This window comes from Phycodurus eques, chromosome 13 (assembly GCF_024500275.1).
Source record: "Phycodurus eques isolate BA_2022a chromosome 13, UOR_Pequ_1.1, whole genome shotgun sequence".
Classification (NCBI taxonomy): Eukaryota; Metazoa; Chordata; class Actinopteri; order Syngnathiformes; family Syngnathidae; genus Phycodurus; species Phycodurus eques.
The window spans coordinates 17,736,967-17,758,882 of NC_084537.1; the positions used below are offsets into that span (position 1 = coordinate 17,736,967).

General features: G+C 41.2%; 1 protein-coding gene across 1 annotated transcript; it reads left to right on the forward strand.

Annotated features, from left to right (window-relative positions):
* The first annotated feature begins 1,900 nt into the window (after window positions 1-1,900).
* Window positions 1,901-20,242, forward strand: vapal (VAMP (vesicle-associated membrane protein)-associated protein A, like). The gene is made up of 6 exons (XM_061695152.1): window positions 1,901-2,095; window positions 12,863-13,015; window positions 14,838-14,941; window positions 15,280-15,360; window positions 18,885-19,097; window positions 19,754-20,242. The coding sequence occupies exons 1-6, from the start codon at window positions 2,038-2,040 to the stop codon at window positions 19,886-19,888; spliced, it is 744 nt and encodes a 247-aa protein (XP_061551136.1). The 5' UTR covers window positions 1,901-2,037; the 3' UTR covers window positions 19,889-20,242.
* The last annotated feature ends 1,674 nt before the right edge of the window (window positions 20,243-21,916 follow it).

Here is a 21,916-nt window from a genome sequence, read left to right on the forward strand (position 1 = left end):
CAAAGTTGTTTGCGGAGTTTCATCTGTCACAATAAGTTTCATTTTCTGTTTTATGGTTTATCATCCCACATTCTTTGCACATCGAAACTGCAGCCATGAGGCCTTGGCGGAGGTAAGCACTCGGTATACTTGTTTGTTTCTGGGACATGCCTGTGCAAGGGGGGACTTTAGGGGTAGAGCGGAAATGTCAGAGTTGGGTTTCACCTCCTGACATGGTGAGAACCTGGAATGCATCGCCATCCGATCCACCATGACGCCTTCATCTCGAAACCTCAACTGCGGAAAAAGGACAACGATTTGGGGTGTGGCCCCATGTTTACTCAGGCACCATAGAGACAATATTACATCCCAAATACTATAAAAAGTTAGTTTTGCAAAGTACGGGACCTTTAAGGTTATGAACAGAATCGGTGACAAAAGGCAGCTTTGGCAGAGTCCAACCCTCACTGGAAAAAAAGTCGATTTATTGCGGGCAATTCGGACCAAACTCTGACACCAGTCGTACAGGGACCGAACAGCCCTTATTAAGGGGGTCTGGTACCCCATACTCCCGGAGTACAGAGTCCACAAAACTATCCACAAAACACATGTCGACTAGTTCGGCGAGCTCCCATGCACACTCGAGGACTCTGCCGCGGGTGGAGAACTGGTCCACTGTTCCACAGCCAGGACGGAAACCACACTGTTCCTCCTGAATCTAAGATTTGACTTCCTGACGGACTTTCCACTCTGGAACCCCTGAAAAGACCTTAATAACCACCTCTGTTACCTCAACCCCAGAGATAGGAGAGCCCGCCTCAAGAGTCCCCAGACTCTGCTTCCTCATGGGAAGGCGTGTCGGTGGAATTGAGGGCATCGTCAAAGCATTCGGCCCACCGACTCACAACGTACCGAGTTGAGGTCAGCAGCGCCCAGCCTTCACTCTACACAGTGTTGATGGTGCACTGCTTCCCCCTCCTGAGACACCGGATGGTGGACCAGAATTTCTTCACAGCCGTCCGGAAGTCACTCTCTATGGCCTCACTGAACATCGCCCACGCCCGAGTTTTTGCCTCAGCGACCACCAAAGCTGCGTTCCGGTACCCATCAGCTGCCTCCAAAGTCCCACAGGCCTAAAAGGCCCGATAGGACTCTTTCTTCAGCTTGACAGCATCACTTACCGCTTGTGTCCACCAGTGGAATGAGTAGTAATTACAATTTTTTAGACTATGATTTTATTGCAAGCATGTTTATTTATTTATTTACTGAAGTAGGAGATGCTTTTTTTAAAAGTATAATTTAATTGTAACATGCTCATTTATTATTAATGTTAGCTTTATAAAGGCGCTTAAAGGTATCATTAATGTCCAGTGCTGTGAAGTATTTGCCCATTTTTCACATTTTTTTTCTTTGGATAGTTTCCCAGTTTAATGTTAAAGATCATCAAACAAATGTAAATACTAGACAAAGAATAAAAATAAAATAAAGTTTTTAAATTATTTTGTTTGTTTTGTTTACTAAGGAAAAAAAATTCAAAGCTACCTGGCCCTTTGTGATAAAGTGATAAAGTAATTTTCCCCCGAATTTCAGAAGGGGGCAACTACTTGTTCACGACCCTGCTCGTCAAATGTTCATGTATTATTATTTTCTGATAATTTGTTTTTACAGTATTTCGGACTATCATTAGAATTAAATTAAAACATATTTGAAGGGTTTCCGTCGGTAAAAAGTCCTATTAGGTGAAATTAAAAGAGGAAAAGCTGGTGGCGCATGATCTTTCTCGGCCTTAATTCAATTACTGCGCCCTTAACTACATCAGCTGGGGCCGCTTACGTAGGCACGCCCGTGTGCCGTGCGTGCGCGCTCCAGTATTGGTAGCGTCGTGCTCGCGTACGTTCTCGTCGTGCTCAGTGCGGAGAGAGCGAAGGGGAAAGAGAGAGAGAGAGAGAAAGAGAGAGAAAGAGAGAGAGAGAGAGAGAGAGAGAGGAGCCGAGTCAAGACTTCACTTGTCAGTAGTGACCTGCTCCCTCACACACGTTCCCCTCCTCTTTAGGTAAAATGTCAAAGTTGGATCAGGTCCTCGTTCTCGAGCCTCCCGTGGACCTCAAATTTAAAGGTAAGGTCCACCGCAATGTCCCTGTTGAGTGGCAAATACCGCCGGGGCACCAAAAAAAAAAAAAAAAAAAGAAGAAGTATTTTTACACTCCCTCCAGCAGCTCGTCGTAGGCTGTGAGCTAGCGAGCGTTCAGCGCCATTTTAAGTTAGCCGCGGACCGGACCGGACGGGCCGTTGCTGCCTCCTTGCGTTCTCCTGACGCGGGCTAGCCGGCCCTTGAGGCCACGCTGGCGGCCAAAGGTGGCGGAGATATGCGGGTGGGGGGAGGCTGACGTCGCTGGAAGTGAACGTATTAGCAATGGTAGCATCATCAAACACCTTTCTTTCTTTGAGGGTTTAATTATTTCATGAAGGAATGATTCAATGTGTGCAATTGGAATTGGACATGTTGCACATGACAGTTGGAATCACAAACTTGGCTGACTGTATTTGTATACTTAACACATTTTCGTACAAAAGTGCATTATTGTATTGTGTAAAACAATGCTGTGTTAGCGTCACCTGGTTAGCTTTCAGTGATGTGTCATTTAATAGTTTGCTGGTAGGCAGGCTAGCCCAAGTTTTAGCTTGTCTTAAACGACCCGTTTTTAAAAAAAAACTTCTTTCAAACAAACCTCTTGAGACATGTATTGATTGCAACTGTTGCTTTTGATGTTGATGAATGTGTCACTTGCAGGTAAAGTTGTCACCCAGTGCAATAAATGTCATTTTGTTTTTTAATTGATGAAGAATAACAAAACAATACTTAACAGAATATGAGAGCTATGTTTAGGCCTTGTGGTGCGATCAGTGTTTGCATATAATCATTCTCTCGCAAATTAAAACGTAACTGAAAAAGGCACCTATTTGCTTTTATTTGTGTGCAGTGTTGTCTTATGAGTTAAAATCATTTTGTGACCACCCACGCTCCTAACCGAAAACATTTAAATCATCATTCACCATTGGAAGGAATGGAAATGCCATTAATCTGTTCCAGCCCCCCATAAAACACTTGTCAATTTTGTTTTTATTTCTTAATATGTAAAAACATACTGTAATAATATAATTGAATAGAATGTAAAGTATTAAACAGTTCGTGCATCATGATTTAATCCAGTGTGCGCACCTTGGCCACCAGGGTGCAGTATAATCCAGATGTATATACGAAGACATGCACAGCTGCAGTAATATCAGTTGTTTTTCACAGAGGATAAATAATATATGCCTCTGAAGATTACATTGTCTGTATGTGTGTTGCTACACTGTTTGTTTTCAAATATCCATTGCTTAGTGTTATAGCGGCTGCAACATCAATGCTAGTTTCTTTAGCCGGCCTTTGGTGCTTTGCATTGGGTGTTAGCATTAAGCTAGCAGATTTTCCTAAGGCAAAGAGTTATGTAGTAGTTTTAAAAATACTTTTAATTATCTTTGTTTTGTGTCTAGTTTGACAGTAAAGTTCAACTAGTAGTGGCAATAAAGAGCTTGAAGCCTCTTTTTTGAATATTTGTTGCCAGCTTTCCAAACTGCTGCTTGTTGTGAAGTTCGCTGCCACCATCTTGCACTCTTATCTCAAAATTTTACTCAAGTCAAAGCAAAAAATTGTCCAAGTGACAGCTCGTATCTCCAAAAACTCGTAAGTCAGGTCACTCGTAAGTCAAGGTACCATTGTATTTTTATGCTCTTTCTGTAATGCCCAAAGATGCCGCCCAAATGCCCTGCTCCTTTGGTGCCATGTTAGTGGAGGAGTAATTAGCATTTGCATTAGTATCACCAGCTGCTTAGCCAGCCGGCTCGACAGCGAACGGCGGCATGACGGAAGATTCCAGTAGCGGTCTGACAGGCAGGTGAGGAGGCTCCTTGTGGGATTGACGCACGAGAAAGCAGGATGGTAAACTTCTCAAGATGATGTGGAGAAAGCTCTGGATTGCCGTTGGCAGTGTTGAAAGTTAAAAAGGTGCCACATCCCGTGCTAAATTATCTGATTGGGCTTCAAAACGTGATGTGTTGTTTTGACGACATTGATGAAACAAGTAACAATGTCCTTAAAAGTGAGAGGTTTATTACTGTAGAGCGAGTTTTGCAGGTTACAATAAGAGTACCGTAAAAAGCGACACTGGTGGTTACGGGAAGTCAACTAAACATTTCACAGGTTAAAAGTAAGACTTCTATCAATCTCATAAATTTGTTCAAAAAGACTACGGTTAACCTCCTTTTTAAAAAAACAAAAAACAAAACCCCCCCAAAAAAACAACACTGTTTACAATAAAAGCTTCTTTATACTCGCTCGGACGGCGACCGCGCTGATGTATCTGCGGCTGTCCCGTGCGTAGTTTGCCTTTATACTCAAGCGCAACCCACGTGCGCAGTTTTGAAAATGTACTGCAGTTCATCTCCAAGTCGGGGGTGTCGCTACGGCTGGTATTGGCGAGGACACCACAGGGTGGAGTTTCCTTTGCATTTTTTGGGCCTTTTCCGGTAACCGTTTTTACTTTCCTTTCAGTAACAAGGAACAAAGCAACAACAATGGCCACCGTGGAACAGTGTCTGCTAGAACAAATGGACCTAGAGGACCAGATGATGCGTTTAATTATGCTGCAAAATCGATCGAGAAGGCGGCAGCGTAGATGGTATTTACAACCCCAATTCCAATGAAGTTGGGACGATGGGTTAAACATAAATAAAAACAGAATACAATGATTTGCAAATCATGTTCAACCTATATTTAATTGAATACACTACAAAGACAAGATATTTAATGTTCAAACTGACAAACTTTATTGTTTTTAGCAAATAATCATTAACCTAGAATTTTATGGCTGTAACACGTTCCAAAAAAGCTGGGACAGGTGGCAAAAAATACTGAGAAAGTTGAGGAATGCTCATCTGTTTGGAACATCCTACAGGTAAAAAGGCTATTTGGGAACAGGTGGGTGCCATGATTGGGTATAAAAGGAGCTTCCCTGAATTGCTCAGTCGTTCACAAGCAAAGATTGGGCGAGGTTCACCTCTTTGTGAACAAGTGCGTGAGAAAATAGTCGAACAGTTTAAGGACAATGTTCCTCAACGTACAATTGCAAAGAATTTAGGGATTTCATCATCTACGGTCCATAATAGCATCAAAAGGTTCAGAGAATCTGGAGAAATCACTGCATGTAAGCGGCAAGACCGAAAACCAACATTGAATGCCAGTGACCTTCGATCCCTCAGGCGGCACTGCATCAAAAACCGACATCAATGTGGAAAGGATATCACCACGTGGGCTCAGGAACACTTCAGAATACCAATGTCTGTAAATACCGTTCGGCGCTACATCCGTAGGTACAACTTGAAACTCTACTATGCAATGCAAAAGCCATTTATCAACAACACCCAGAAACGCCGCCGGCTTCTCTGAGCCCGAGCTTCTCTAAGATGGACTGATGCAAAGTGGGAACGTGTTCTGTGGTCCGACGAGTCCACATTTGAAATTGTTGTTGGAAATTGTGGACGTCGTGTCCTGCGGGCCAAAGAGGAAAATAACCATCTGGACTGTTATGGACGCAAAGTTCAAAAGCCAGCATCTGTGATGGTATGGACCTGTGTTAGTGCCAATGGCATGGGTAACTTGCACATCTGTGAAGGCACCGTTAATGCTGAAAGATACATAAAGGTTTTGGAGAAATATATGCTGCCATCCAAGCAACGTCTTTTTCATGGACGCCCCTGCTTATTTCAGCAAGACAATGCCAAACCACATTCTGCACGTGTTACAACAGCGTGGCTTCGTAGTAATAGAGTGCTGGTACTAGACTGGCCAGCCTGCAGTCCAGACCTGTCTCCCATTGAAAATGTGTAGCACATTATGAAACGTAAAATTCGACAACGGCGACCCCGGACTGTTGAACAGCTGAAGCTGTACATCAAGCAAGAATGTGAAAGAATTCCACCTACAAAGCTTCAACAATTAGTGTCCTCAGTTCCCAAACATTTATTGAATGTTGTTAAAAGAAAAGGTGATGTAACTCAGTGGTAAACATGGCCCTGTCCCAGCTTTTTTGGAACGTGTTGCAGCCATAAAATTCGAAGTTAATGATTATTTGCTAAAAACAATAAAGTTTATCAGTTTGAACATTAAATGTCTTGTCTTTGTAGTGTATTCAATTAAATATAGGTTGAACATGATGTGCAAATCATTGTATTCTGTTTTTATTTGTTAAACACAACGTCCCAACTTCATTGGAATTGGGGTTGTAGAACCAAGGGGCACGCTGAGTACGTCATCACAGCATGTGACTAAAACGGACCAATCACGAGAGATGATCTCCGCGGCGCTCAACGCACAGCAACAATTTTTGCCGTGTGCGCGTCAAGCTACGCAGAGGGGCAATTCGTCGGTCATGTGATGCAATGCGGGCGTTGTTGGCCGCGCGACCGCGGGGGTATAAAGGGGCCTGAAGACAACTGTTAATCACCCAAACGTTACTGCATCGATTCCCAACGACTCATGTAAATCCCACTAGAGTTGTGCTGGTTAAATTAAGACTACCGGAAATCACACACCGGTTGCGCTGGTGAAAATAAGACAAATCCTAAAAATGTTCCATTACTTAAGATATGACTACTGTAAATCCACCAGAGTGTTTCCCTCTGATTACAAAAAACTCAAAATGCAGCATGTTGGAGTCCAAAGCATGACTAATGCTTTGAAGGTCAAAATGGCTGTAGTCTGGTGGTGACTTTTTTTCGGAAGGACACTTAAAATGTGGTTCAAATTGAATGTCCAAAATATATAGTGGCCCTTGGTTGAGCCTTAAATTAATACTGAATGATGAACGGTCTGCCACACTGCGTCCATGTTCCACGGTCATACTGAACGAATAAACCCAATAATGTCATTTATCCAAACATTAGATTGTGAATAAACCCAGCTAACTGAATTAATGTCACAGTCAATTGAAGAATGAATCAGCTGTGAATGGTTTTAATATTGAATAATTCTCATACACCATTGCAAGATGTACCAATGAAATAATGTACTTTCTTTTAATGTTGAAAGGAACATGTCCTCCTCCATCTGGGATTCCTCCAGTGAGATAGAAGGGGGCAGCCCTCTTTCTTTTCCATTTTTTTCTTCTACTATTTTTAGACTACGATCGGGCCTGGAGGACCCAAACTTGGCTGGCATGCAACAAGATGAGCCAAGGTGTCAGCTCAGGGTTAGGTAATAGATGGAGGCAGTGTGGGTGTACCGGGTGTGCATTTATAGTGTAGTCATTTCCCTGTTACTTTGAGTTATGCTTGCAGTATGTGTATTTTTTTTTTTTTAATGGACTGTTTTGTACAGGTCTTTTTCCACTGGATGCTTCCTGTTATTGACTCATTTCCACTCTTTTGCAGTTTCCAGAAGTGTAATCGTCCTCAGTCTCTGCTTTTCCACAGTGTTGCCCTGTGTAATACTCCACAGTCTTCACTTTACTGCATCGATGCCCAATGTAATAATCCAAACTCTCCACTTTGCTGCAGCACTGTACTCCACAGTCTTCAATTTACTGCAGCGTTAGACTCCATAGGCTCTGCTTTTTTTCTCTGAAAGTGTTATGCTCCACAGTCTCCACATTCTTTCAGTGTTAACCACCACAGTCTCTGCCTTGCAGCAGCTTTCTACTTCACAATCTCTCCTTTGCTGCAGTGTTATCCTCCAGTGTCCACAAATGCTGTACTCCAGTCTTAGTATTAAACTCCACTGTCTCTACTTTACTGCAGCTTTATACGCCACAGTATCCACTTTGTTGTTTCCCAGTGTTATACTCATGCCTCTGTGTTGCCTCATACATTGTACTGCAGCATTATATTTCAGTGTCCAATTTGCTGCAGTGTTGGACTCCAGTGTCTCCACTTTGCAGCAGGTTTCCGATTCCTTGCTGTCCAGTCCCCTCTCGGATAACAGTTGTCTCCTTACCATGGCTAGCACGTTGAAGTACAATAACAGAGACCCTTGTTTTTCTCCATTGTTGTTAGTTAGTGTGTATCTTTCTGACCTATGCATTCTGTATAGAGCAGCATAATGGGAAACGATGGAAAATGGTGTGTTAGACAGGCACTGTAGGAAATTGAAAGGGTTACTCCAGTGTAACTCAAATGAATGAAAAGGTTTTTGTGCTAAGAGGCCAGCACAAGACATAAAAAAGCTCAATGGTTTTAAAATTGTAAAATACCACAAATGTGTGACGTCTGGACATGATTAAACCATTATTTAAAAAAAAAAAAGGTTTTTTGGCGTTTTTTTTGTGGTAATCTGTTTAGATGGTCTGTGTCTTTTAAATGTCTAAATTGTTGTTTACGTTCATGTGCTTAATTTGGAGCGGGTGGTGCGTATCATCTTGCAATAGTCATCATGCATCCGCAAACTTCTTGGAAGATTTCGGAACACATTGTCTTCAACAGACACTGGTGAGGTTGTAGAAGTTGTAGAGGTCCACAGGAATGTCCCGGTGAGGCACCTGTTTGAATGGGAATATATGTGTGTGTGTGTGTGTGTGTGTGTGTGTGTGTGTGTGTGTGTGTGGGTGGTGTGTACAACAACACTGCCATGCTTGTTTTCTGCAAGCGGGTCATGCCTGGCGTCTTATCTCTCTCAGTAGCGGGTGTGAATGTGGTCTTTTGTCAACACTGGGCAAGCGTAATGCACAGCCCTTAATACCTCATGACCTGCCATGCACAAATGCAGAATTCTACATCTTGTGTTCATTTCTAGCAAACAACACAAACAGCCTCAAAATTCAAACTCATCAAATCAAAGTCCTTTCTTTACAGAAAGTTGGTCCATGCTACTTCTGGCTGAGAGTCGCAGGAAGCCAACTGGATTGGGAACATAAATGGGAAGGAGAAATTAGTATGCTTTGTGACATTGGAATTACTAGTGATGCTCAGAAAATTCAGTCATGAAAGTTTGCAGATGCAAATTGCCCCATAGTGCATTTTTGTCTTTCGGCTAAAAGACTTTTGTTGCCGAAATAGTAGTGCTAGGAACAAATGCATGCAAATTCGGATTAATTTGCAAATGTTGTTTTGAAAAAAAACGAATCTCAAATCATAATTTTCGCATTCGAATGAAAACTAATGAATACAGAGATTTTATTCTGACAGGAGCTGCAGTGCAGCAATGCCATGCTGCAACTTCCTTTGTTTACTTCCACAGCCAATTTGACTTATTGCGCACGTGCAGTTGGACTGTAGGCTAGAGTTTGCTTTGCATCAGTTGCCTAAGTCACTAACCATCGCTAAGTCACTAACCATCGCCTCCATAGCAGCAATAAGATACACTTCTTACACAAGTGTCGTTATCACAAAAGGAGGACAAGGACTAATTAACAGAATAACAGAGAAGCCATGCTAATTGCTAAGCTGTTGTCACATGTCACAAAATACTGAAATAAATGACTGGGTGATACAGTAGGTACACTTGTCACATAGGTTTGGATGGAACCGCGTTATAGCGGAGCGTAACTAACTGAACAGCAAAATACCAGGCAAAGTATTACGTGTCTGGAGAGAAAATACACAATAATGCTGCATAGTCACACAGGACCAGAAACCGGAAATGAATTAGTACGTCAGGTGAGAACAGGGGTTATAAGGTTAATAGTAGGGCTCGGACTCAGTCCCTAAAACCCCATTCACTGTTTGACGGTAACAAATGACTTTCAGATCCAGAATCAAATCGTTAATCCTTGTACTATTCTGAAATAAAAAATGTCAGTCTAACAAATTAAAAATCCACTGATTATTTGAAAACTATCCATTTCAATCCAATTAGATTATTTTAAAAACTCTCTTTACCCAGAAAGAAAGTATGCTGATACATTTTGGCTGGCGCATTTTAGTTACCACTTTTCCCTCTGGAAAGGTTGTCCTTTTTAGTTTAGATAGACTTATTTTATCCAGGATCCCTCGCCGTAGCCTGGCCAAAAGTAGAACCCAGGTCTGTTTTGGTCCGGTCTTGATGTCGCAAAATGTGTAAATCTACGCTGACTGGGAGCATCTGCCTCCTTTTTTAGCCAGCTCTCGTCAGAATCGTCTTTATTTGCCAAGTATGTCCAAAAAACACACAAGGATGATGTGTTGATTCGATTTTTGCACAACTTCTCTCATTCATTCTGATGTGGTTGCTGTCTTCCATGTAGCTCCTCGGGCACGGCCACTTATGCCTCCATAAGGTTAGATTATCGTCTTGGTGGAGGGGCTTAACGTGCATTTGTGATCCATGATCAGCTGCAGACCATGGTAGCTACTCTACTACTGCGCAGATGCACATGCGCAGTAAGTCAAAATGGCATTGGCCATAAATAAAGGCTAAACACCATGAAATCTTAAATTTTTTTAAGTAAAGGCAGCGTGGCAGCAGAGATGTCAATAAAGTAGTATTATATATATTATTCTTTGATTTGTTGTGAGTTGAATCTAAAAATTCTGATTCTGCGCTCGTTTTTTTGGCGGACTCAAATTCTAATTCGAGTCACCACACACTTGTGCATAGCCATAGTTCAAATTATATTAAAATAAATATTTATAAGATAACCTTTATTAGTCCCATAATGGGGAAATTTTGCATAGTTTCAACAGCAATAGTGGATACACGAAATACAAAAATGTTATGCGAGAAGACGAACTATCCAATCTATCAACAGTGTTATTTGTCTGTTTGCAAAATAGAGTCCTGAGTTTTAATTTTGACTTTTGAGATCTGATTATTCTGTTTGAATAGACTTGGTTTCTTACTATGGTTGAAAACAGGCAATTAATTCATTGACATATTTTTGACAATGGCATGTTGAAATCTCGAACTTTGATTCAGGGTGCAACTGCATCCACCATTACAAGTTTGATGCAATAAATACATTAAAATAGCACACATTTATATAGTGACATTCTTTTTATCCTGTTAATAAACTGTGATAACTGTCCAGCAGTGATGTTCCTGACATACAGTAATTTAAAAAATATGGAAGTAAATTTATATTAATCTGTAGCATAATTTTTTTTTTTTGCCTTGGTTTTCATGATCTGCTATGTTACTGGACAGTAAAATCAGCTATTCTTCCGGACATTGGAATCAGACATGCTACTGGACGTTAGAATCAGCTATGCTACTGGGTTGTTAGTGTTAGTTATGTTACCGGGATGTTAAAATTAGCTATGCTATCAAACATTTGTACCGGGTATACTAACTGACATTCAAATAAGATGGAAGTCCGCGGGTGGATGTGGTCACTAATCTATGGGAGGAGCAACAATTGGCCATCTTGTGACTAAGTTTGCTTCCTATTAGGGCGCTAACCCTGTCAGCCGCATTTAGCCCCAATAAACCATGATATGTTGGAAAAACAGCTACGTCTACATAAACTAAACTCAATCAGCACAGTTAGCCTGGGAGTCGGGAAAAGTACCGTCTCATGATGCGTACTTAGTGTAAAATCCTGCTTGCATTTTTATATTGGCTAATATGGAGTAGGACATTTGGCATCCTTTTAGGGCATCACAAGTTGTTTTTGGGGCTAATTTGTTCATTTATTCTAGTAATCTAGTAATGGACACAAACCATCTCACTGTGTCTGTCCCATTGACAGATTGAGAGAGGCATTTGGCACAGAGCAATAGGGTGCATATTATTGCACCAGTAAGTGAGGCTGCCTCCAGAGCACAGGTGTCAAACGGGTGGCCCGGGGGCCAGATCCGACCCCCCACATCATTTTATGTGGCCCGTGAGAGTGCATCGACTTTGTGTTTCTTGCTAAAATGGCAAAGTTGGAAATTGTCTTCACTTTTAAAACTTGAGATATTGCAAGCATTTTTAGTTACCAACCACCCTTTTAAAATAACATCGATTCATACTGTAGTTGAACAAACAGTTTTTACTGGCTTTTGATTTCAAAACTAATTATCCATTAATTTGTGTATACGTAATAATATGAGGCAATCATACATTCATATGGGTTTGCAGCCATAGCGGCCCTCAGAGTGGAATTATAACTACGATGTGGCCCGCGACAAAAATAAGTTTGACACCCCTGCTCCAGAGCATGGCAGATTCTAATTTTCGGTAGCATAACTAATTGGAATGTCTCGTAGCTTACCTGATTCTCATTTTCGACAATTTAACTGATTCTAATGTGCATCGTTGACTTTGATGTCCGGTAGCACAGCTGATTTTCATGTGCAACAACATGGACAGAAAGTCCGGTGGCCTGGCTGATTGTAATGTCGGAAGCAAAGCCGATTGTGATGTCAGGTAGCGTAGCCGACTGTGATGTCTGATAGCGTTGCTGTATTTCATGTCCGGTTGCATAGCTGACTTTAAAATGTCTGGTAGCATAGCTGAGCTAATATATATAGCTAATAGCTAATTAATTCTAATGTCCAGTAGCATAGGTGATTTGAATGTCCGGTAGCATAATCGATTGTAATAAATCAGTCTATTTAAGTCAGCTGAATGCTTTTATCTTCATCTTATCTGCGGCAGCGTTTTGACACAAGCCACCTTGCGGTGCAACCGCAAGTCTAACAAGTCTCAATTAAATTATTCCTCCTAATCACATCAGTCTAATCGAGTTGTGCCGTTTTTGAAGTTTTGTTTTTGAACTTTTTGTCAGCCTTTTTTTAATTTTTTTTTATTTCCCAAATATGAGACGCGCACTTGGAATTACTGAATTTCTGCTCTCTGATCGCTGTTGAAATGCAATTTATTTACCTGTGAAACTGTACACATTGCTCTGTAAACCCACCCACTGTCTGTCATTTTGTTCTCTGTCAGGTCCATTCACAGATGTCGTCACTACCAACCTCAAGCTGAAGAACCCGTCTGACAGAAGAGTGTGTTTCAAAGTCAAGACGACAGCGCCGCGTCGCTACTGCGTACGGCCCAACAGCGGCGTCATCGAAGCGGGAGCTGCCGTCAATATCTCTGGTCAGTGAAGCCTGCACGTTTCCACTAAATGCCACTCTTTGCTTGAGATGGGTAAACTTGGGTATCTGTGGTTTCACCAGTGCCTGTAAACGAAAAACATGGCTTTAAAGCTTTCTGTTCAAAAAATGGTGCCATTCAATTCATTCTACTGCTACATGGAAAAAGGTGCATAATTCTCTAACAGCCAATCAACACATTGCAGTGTGTCAGAACTACTTCGTCTAGCTCCTTCCAGAATTTCTTTTTCACCTCGAGGTCACATCCTTCCTGTGGGGCATAGCCACTAATCACATTATACATAACACCCTCAATTTCAAGTTTCAGCCTTATTACTCGATCTGATACTCTTTTCACCTCCAAGACATTCTTAGCCAACTCTTCTTTTAAAATAACCCCGACTCCATTTCTCTTCCCATCTACACCATGGTAAAATAATTTAAACCCTGCCCCTAAACTTCTAGCCTTACTGCCTCTAGCCTTACTGCCTTTCCACCTGGTTTCCTGGACACACAATATATCAACTTTTCTCCTAATCACCATGTCAACCAACTCCTGAGATTTTCCTGTCATTGTCCCCACATTCAGTTCTAGGCTCTGTGCTTTCCTCTTCTTTCTGCCGAAGAACCCGCTTTCCACCTCTTCTTATTCTTCGACCCACAGTAGCTGAATTTCCACCGGCGCCCTGCAGGTCAACGGCGCCGGTGGCGGACGTTGTTAACCTGGGCCACGACCGATCCGGTATGGAATTCCTTGGATGAACGCACATATTTGTTTGGCAAAGTTTTAAGCCGGATGCCCTTCCAGACGCAACCCTCTGCATTTATCCGGGCTTGGGGACCGGCCTACAGTTTGGCACTGGCTTGTGGTCCCCATAGGGCTGCATTATCAGGACATCCCGACTAACTGTAGTTATTACCTAAGGTCATAGACATTGAGTTTTCTGCACAGTATTAAAGATGTTTTGAATTTTTATCGTTTTTAAAACAAAAACAATACACTCTTGCCATGACCACAGCACAATCTTGTTCCATGACATTTTTTTTGCCATTTTTCTGCATTAGCCTGCAATGGTTCTTTTTAGTTTTCTTTAAACTCCACTTTCACTTAACCTTAGTTGTAATATGCCACTAATTTGCTTTTAAAGGCGACACATCATGGATTTTTTCGCAGTTTCAAACAATCCCCATGTAATTTAAGATGTGACTTTTTTTTGTCAAGAATTATAGCATACTTTACAGACCTTATTTCTTGTCTCCCTAAAATTAGCTAATTTTTATGGGTGGGCCTGTCTAATGTACAGTGGGGAAAAAAAGTTTGCAGACTGTTCACAATGTTTTCTGCCAATGTGACTTATAACCTGTAAAAATCAGTTGTGGGGAAAAAAAGCATTTCGAGAGGGGAATTACAAAAAAAAAAACAACTGAGCTGTGGTTGCACAAGTGTGCACATCCTCCTATAATGGTGGCTGTGTTCAGAATTAACCACACTCAGACTCATTTTAAATGAGAGTCAGCACATACCTGCCACCATTTAAAAGTTCCTCTGCTGAAAACGAAATAAAATTCAGACAGTAAATTAGCAACACTGGTACGTAACAGTGGGGAAGAAGTGAAGAACGGCTCGCTCACAGACACATTTTCAGGAACGGGCAGACAACCAAAGATTTATTTGGTTTAAGTTTACTCTTGATGGGTGGGCCGGCACTCCAGAGACCCAATTACCTTTATTTGCATGAGCCATTAAAAAGTCAATTTTCCAAAATATGCCAGTAGACACATCCACCTTATCTGAGTTAACTCTGTACTTTGCTGTCCCTCCTCAGTTATGCTACAGCCCTTTGACTATGACCCCAACGAGAAGAGCAAACACAAATTCATGGTGCAGACCATCTTCGCTCCATCCAACGTCTCCGACATGGACTCTTTGGTGAGGAACAGGCGTGTGAGCGATGGTTAAACTGTGCCCTTTCCGCCACCAGAGGGCAACAATATACCAGTCATTTATTACCAGAATGGAATTTTAGGAGGTTTTATCTGATAATCTTGTTTATTAATGTTTTTAACATATTTCATATGTGGCATAATGGTGTGATGTTCTAGTCAATGTTCCAGAATGTGCCAGAATATTCCATATTTCCTGGCTTTGCATGTTAGGATCGTAAGATAGGCTGACGTGGCGTCACGTGACCCTGGCTGTCTAGCTGCAAGCAGTTTGCAACAATAACATTCCCCACTTTGCTTTTCCCGTTTCTCTTCTGACGTCAGTGGAAAGACGCGAAACCCGATGACCTCATGGATTCCAAGTTGAGATGTGTCTTCGAGCTGCCTTCTGAAAACGATAAGATGGTAAGGAAAAGGCGCCAATGCTTATTAATCATGCCAAGTGTTTTCCCAATTCCCTTATGAGCCAGTCATTTTGCACCCTACTTAATGGTATAGAATATAATGGAACCTTCAAAGTGGAACATCCCAAAAGTCGTACAATGAACAAAAATGTTCAAACAACGTGATAGCTGTAGTGCAGGAAACCGAATTTACGATGGTTACGGAAAGTATTCAGACCCCCTTAAATTTTTCACTCTGTTATATTGCAGCCACTTGCTAAAATCATTTAAGTTAATTTTTTTTTGTCATTAATGTACACACAGCACCCCATATTGACAGAAAAGAATTGAATTGTTGACGTTTTTGCAGATTTATTAAAAAAGAAAAACTGAAATATCACACAGCCATAAGTATGCAGACCCTTTGCTGTGACACTTATATATTTAACACGGGTGCTGTCAATTTTTTTCTTCTCGTCCTTCTGATGGTTCGACACCTTCATTGGAGTCCAGCTCTGTTTGATTATACTGCTTGGACTTGATTAGGAAAGCCACACACCTGTCTATATAAGACCTTACAGCTCACAGTGCATGTCAGAGCAAATGAGAATCATGAGTTCAAAGGACCTGCCTGAAGAGCTCAGGGACAGAATTGTGCCAAGGCACAGATCTGGTCAAGATTACAAAAAAATTCTGCTGGAATTAAGGTTCCTAAGAGCACAGTGGCCTCCATAATCCTGAAATGGAAGATGTTTGGGGACGATCAGAACCCTTCCTAGAGCTGGCCGTCCGGCCAAACTGAGCAATCGGGGGAGAAGAGCCTTTGTGAGAGAGGTAAAGAAGAACCAAAGATCACTCTGGCTCCGGTCCAGAGATGCAGTCGGGAGATGGGAGAAAGTTCTAGAAAGTCAAACATCACTGCAGCCCTCCACCAGTCGGGGCTTTATGGCAGATTGGCCCGACGGAAGCCTCTCCTCAGTGCAAGACACATGAAAGCCCGCATGGAGTTTGCAAAAAAAAAAAAAAACACCTGAAGGACTCTAAGATTGTGAGAAATAAGATTCTCTAGTCTGATGAGACCAAGAGAGAACATTTTGCCCTTAATTCTAAGCGGTATGTGTGGAGAAAACCAGGCACTGCTCATCACCTGTCCAATACAGTCCCAACAGTGAAGCATGGCGGTGGCAGCATCATGCTGTCGGGGTGTTTTTCAGCTGCAGGGACAGGACGACTGGTTGCATTCGAAGAAAAGATGAATGCGGCCAAGTACAGGGATATCCTGGACAAAAACCTTCTCCAGAGTGCTCAGGACCTCAGACTGGGCCGAAGGGTCACCTTCCAACAAGACCATGACCCTAAGTATATTTTTCTGTCAATATGAGGTGCTGTGTGTACATTAATGAGGAAAAAAATTAACTTAAAATTATTTTAGCAAATGCCTGCAATATAACAAAGAGGGAAAAATTTAAAGCGGTCTGAATACTTTCCGTACCCACTGTAACTGCGACGTAACAAAGCATCTGGCTCAACCCACTGGCTCAGGGGTCTGCAACCCACTTCTTCTGCTGTGGCTCTCTGAGACTTAGGAAAATGAGTATTTAATTTAAATAAATTTTTATTTTAGCTCGTTCGTTTTGCAAATGTATATCTAAATTTGAAGAATATGGTACTCTTGTAGCATTAAAATAAAAAATAAATAAATGTATAGTTTGTCGCCCAAAATATGCGTCACAACCACCGATATGCAAGACTTTTGTTGCCAAGATTTATTGAGCTATGTGACCCCCAGGAAGTAAACAATGCAAAATTCCAAGAAAAGAAAAGCTTATGAAGAAAACGGTATGTTAATGGTACTTGCTACATGAACTCTATGAAAAACAAACATCGCCCACACCTCCGAGATGACAGCTTACAATCGTGTGTGAAAATGGTGACATATACAGAAAAAAAATGACATTGACAAGGTAAAATATGTATTTTAATTGGCTATTATTTTGCAACTTTATTTTCTACATTACGTGAAATAGTCCTTTTTAATTCAAGTTGACAAGTGACTGCATGCTCCACATTCAACAATGATCACAAAAGCAGACGGCATTTTTGGTTTGCATTTTTGATTCACTGCAGGTGGATAATTTAAGTTTGGCTTTAATTTCATGAATATGGGGAGGATTCAAATAGATGAATATTTTATTTAAAAGCTTCAACCAAGTGTCTTTTTTTCAGAGTTCCAAATTTTTTTTTGTAACTTACAGAAATACAATTTTGTGTTCTTCATAAATGCAACATACTGTAGTTGTGTTTTGGTTTTTTTCATAACTGCAGATAATTAAAAACATGTATATGTAGTGTTATCCTCACTTAAGATGTCAAAAGGGTTTTGTGGCTCCCGGTGTTTTTTTCTATGGGAAATGGTTGAAATGGGTCTTTGAGTACAGCGGACCCCCGCATGCTCGAGGTGCGGCACCTGCGGATTCAGCTATACTTTATTTTTTTTAATTATTATTTTGTGTCAAATTCTTTTCATTTTTTTTCTTTTTTTTTTCTTTTTTTGGGGAGGAACCACCCACAAAATGCTTATTGGCGATTGATCCCCGCTTATTCAAGAATTATTCGGGTTAAAGAAAAAAAAAACAAGTTTGGAAATTATAAAAATGTTTCCTCTAATTTTTATATTTACAAAAACTTGACCGTTTGTTTAAATGGCAAGAGGAGTTACTAAAATGTGTGTTCTTCAAAACATGGACATATTTAGCGCCGCTTAGTGTTGCAAATGCTTATGGTGGCTTGGACAAACTGCTGTCGTTCTGGGAGGCGCACCCGCCATGCAAGGAAGACGCACCGGCTTTGTGGGGCTCCTTCAACAAAGCCGGGTGAACTGCCCTACACTGCTCTGCATCATGCAGGTGATTAAGTAGGTGTATTCAAATTTGGGGATTTTGAATGACATGCAGGACAAACATAACAGTAGTATAATATAAAAATATTTGAGTGAGTTGATTTTTGTGAAAGAATGCACAAAATTAGTTCTTTCACTTAATGTTGGTTTGCTGTTCAGCAGTTTTGGGCCATCTTTCAATGGTAATATTTATGCACAGAACCCTTTGCAGAACCCCCCCCCCCCCCCCCCCCCCCCCCCAAAAAAAAAAAAAACATTTAAATCATAGTATGTGGTTATGTTTGCTTCAAAACAACCCTTTGCTGTAGAAGAGTGGATCGTTTATACCTGCATTTGAGCATGAGCTATAATAATGTGATGTACATTGGTTCAATAAAAAAAAAAAACAGACGTGCTCATGTTTTGTCCTTATTTAAAATGGCATATTTGTCATTTATCTGGTTTGGAATTGCGCGGTCCTGTGTGGTCCCCTGTTAGCACAGATACAAAGTTGTGGGCCCCTCGTAATTAAAGTTGCCCATCCTTGGTTTATAACTAATTAATTTTAAATAATTTTGATTAACGAAAACCCCAAAATCTAAAGAATATAATGATCAAAATATTTTTTCAATTGGCCTTCTGAAGAGTTTGTTACCATGTCATTGCAGAATGACGTGGAGGTGAGTAAAGCCGCTCCGGTGATGAACTCTGCCAAGGTTGACCCGCCCTCAGCAGCAACAGCAGCAGCACCCGCCACCCCAATCATGGCCACCGCCTCTGCCTCCTCATTGGATGACAGCGAGATGAAGAAATTGCTGGAGAAGTGCAAGCGGCTGCAGGCCGAGATGAGCAAAATGTCAGAGGAGAACCGGCACTTAAAGGTGAGACACTTCGTCCCCTGGTCTGTCGCATTGGCGCATAGGGGTGGGCGATTAATTGATTTTATCGATCAATTTGATCTTGTTCCTCAAGATAATTTTTGTTGTTGTGCCTTCAAAACACATCCTCCCTGATGTGCAATACTTGCACTAACACGGCTGCGAACGGAGAGCAGCTAACTTCTGCTAACAACCCAGGTTAAACTTAGCTCCTGACCAACATGCGTACATAGATCTTAGAACAGTTGAGATGCATAACTTCAACGTACTTCCTTGACACCAATTTCCAATTTCTTATTAGCTAGGGCTTTGGTGGTATCTTCTGGTATGTTAGACTGTAACAGAAATAGAAATTCTGAAAATAGGTGAGTGTTCAGCGAATAGCTGAGAATAGGTTCCAACAGAAAAAAAAAGCACATAGGTCAATTCGTGAATAGCACACCACGACTAGGTAGGGGCTTTGTTTTGTCATTTTCACTGCGCAAAGGAGAAAAATGTTGATTAAAATTGGAAATCGGGTTCTGTTTCTTAAAATTAATAAAATATTGTTTACAAAAAATTGGAAATCGGATTTTTGTGAGGGGAAAACAAATCTGAGTTGATTTTAAAGACCATCTCATCCAAGCCCTAGTTGACTATACTTTGCTTGTCTCCCCCAGGACGACAGCGCTCGCTTGAGGAAGATGGCACGCTCGGATCAGGCGACCGCCAACTCGGCCGCCTCCCTGCCCTCCCTCCTGGTGGTCATTGCGGCCATTTTCATCGGCTTCTTCCTAGGGAAGTTCATCTTGTAGACTCGTGAGTCGGCGGTGGCATCTCCGCCCCTCCGTCCCTCGAGCCAAGTGTTTGTGTGTTGATGTCCGCCATCTCACCGCTAGCGTGGGCCCCCAGGCCAACACGCGTGTACGCCAAAGGCGCCTTTTTTATTTTTTTTTATTTTTTTTTTATTTTTATTTTTTTTTCTTTTCTCCCCCCCCCCTCATAACCTTCTCACACGGTTAAGCGCGTGCAGGCGTCCAGAAAGCAAAGGTGACGACAAAGCAATTTTGTAAATTTTTATTTTTTTTATTTTTTTTTGAAGGTTGCAGGTCATGTGACAGGAAGTGATCTGTCAGTCCAAATGGAAGTAAATCAAAACTACCACTCTCTTCTTCTTGTCCTTCGTCTCTTTTTAATCGGTGTGGACTCAATTGTTTTAATGAAATTCTTTTTAAACAAAGACGAAGAACTTCCGTCACCTTCACTGGATCACTTTTTCTTTCTCTTCTCGGAATGTTAACGTCCAGTTGGGGATTAAGGTGCCTCCTCCTCTTCCTTGTACATTTTGTCTATTCTTTGCCCACCAATGCAGACTTTATATTATTATTGTTGTTATTGTTATTAATAATTATACAAATCTATTCCTTTCTGAGGCAAACATTGACTGAAATGGGTCTTCATTCTTAATCCTGTCCCATGATATTAAGCAATGAAAATAAAATGGAAAAAAAACACCCAGTGCTTTCCATACCCGTCTGTTTTGTCTTTGGTTTTTAATCACAACTCTATACATTAATCTGTAGCTATCATAAAAGCATTCATCAGCTAAAAAAAGTTTTAAGTAATACTGTATTATTCTTACCTGTTATAGGAAAGGTTTTTACAGTGTGATACTGTCACCTAGTGGCATGTTTTTTTTTTTTTTTTTTTTTTTTTTTCCATTTCATACCTATGATGACCATAAGGAAAAGTGTTATAATCGTACGGCAAGAAACAAAACTCACTGTGACGTAGGAGCGCATCAGGCACATCAATACATGAACGATGCAATCAGTGAAAACCTTGACGTGCATGAATTAATTTTAAAGCTCCCCTTCATTATTTTTTTTTTTTCATTTTAATCTTTCATGTCCTTTTACCATATTTGCAAGCTAATTTGGCTTGGGAATGCCCAGAATGTCCTTTTTCAAGGTTTTCTAGTTGGTCCATATCACGGCGTGTTCTAGCGTCTAGAAGCGTTGAGAAGTTTGGGGTGGCTGAGTATTCATAGCAAGGTCGTGTCCATCAATTTCTTACTATCTTTGTGAAGCACAATTCACAAACCACATTAATGTCAAACTCAAACCAATTCGCTTTACAGGTTTTTTGCTTATGGGAAAAGAAACAAATTAACCTAGAATGACTTCGAAGTCAAACAGGAACAGATTGTGTTCAGATTTGGAGGTTCCACCAAAGGCGATATTGTCACCTTGTGGACTTCTAGAGCAATTTCTTGAATGAATTGCTTGCATTTACGTGCGCATCTGCATGGTAGAATTAATTCATGTGCGTAATAATTGTGTTGCTCATAACATACTGAGTAGTCAGACACTTTCCCATGTCGTAACATTCAATTCTTCTTCCATGGTTATCGTGACACTTGTTTCTCTTTGCCATCACTGGCACCTAGTGGCATAGCAAAAAAGCAAAACATACTTAATCCTTTATATAGAAGGCATGGCAAATTTGACTCGTGTCACTCACACGTTTTGTTTCATTTGCGTCCAACTTGGATGACTGCCGCCACCTGTTGGACAAAATATTACTAACGCTCAGGCCTTTCAGAAGTCCCATTTCAAAGCAGAGGACCACTTAAAACAGTGTACACGCACGTTTCTTAAAACGTAAGGGACCACACTCATGATGGGGGCCGGTGGATTGCCACGTGTGTGCTTCCTGCTCTTAATATGTGTTTGTAATACTGTCGCTGCTTCAGATAATCAACACAACACACCACACACACAACGATGTAGTACCAAAGATGGCCTGTGAGAGGCAGCACAGTTCCACAGTACATTAAGACC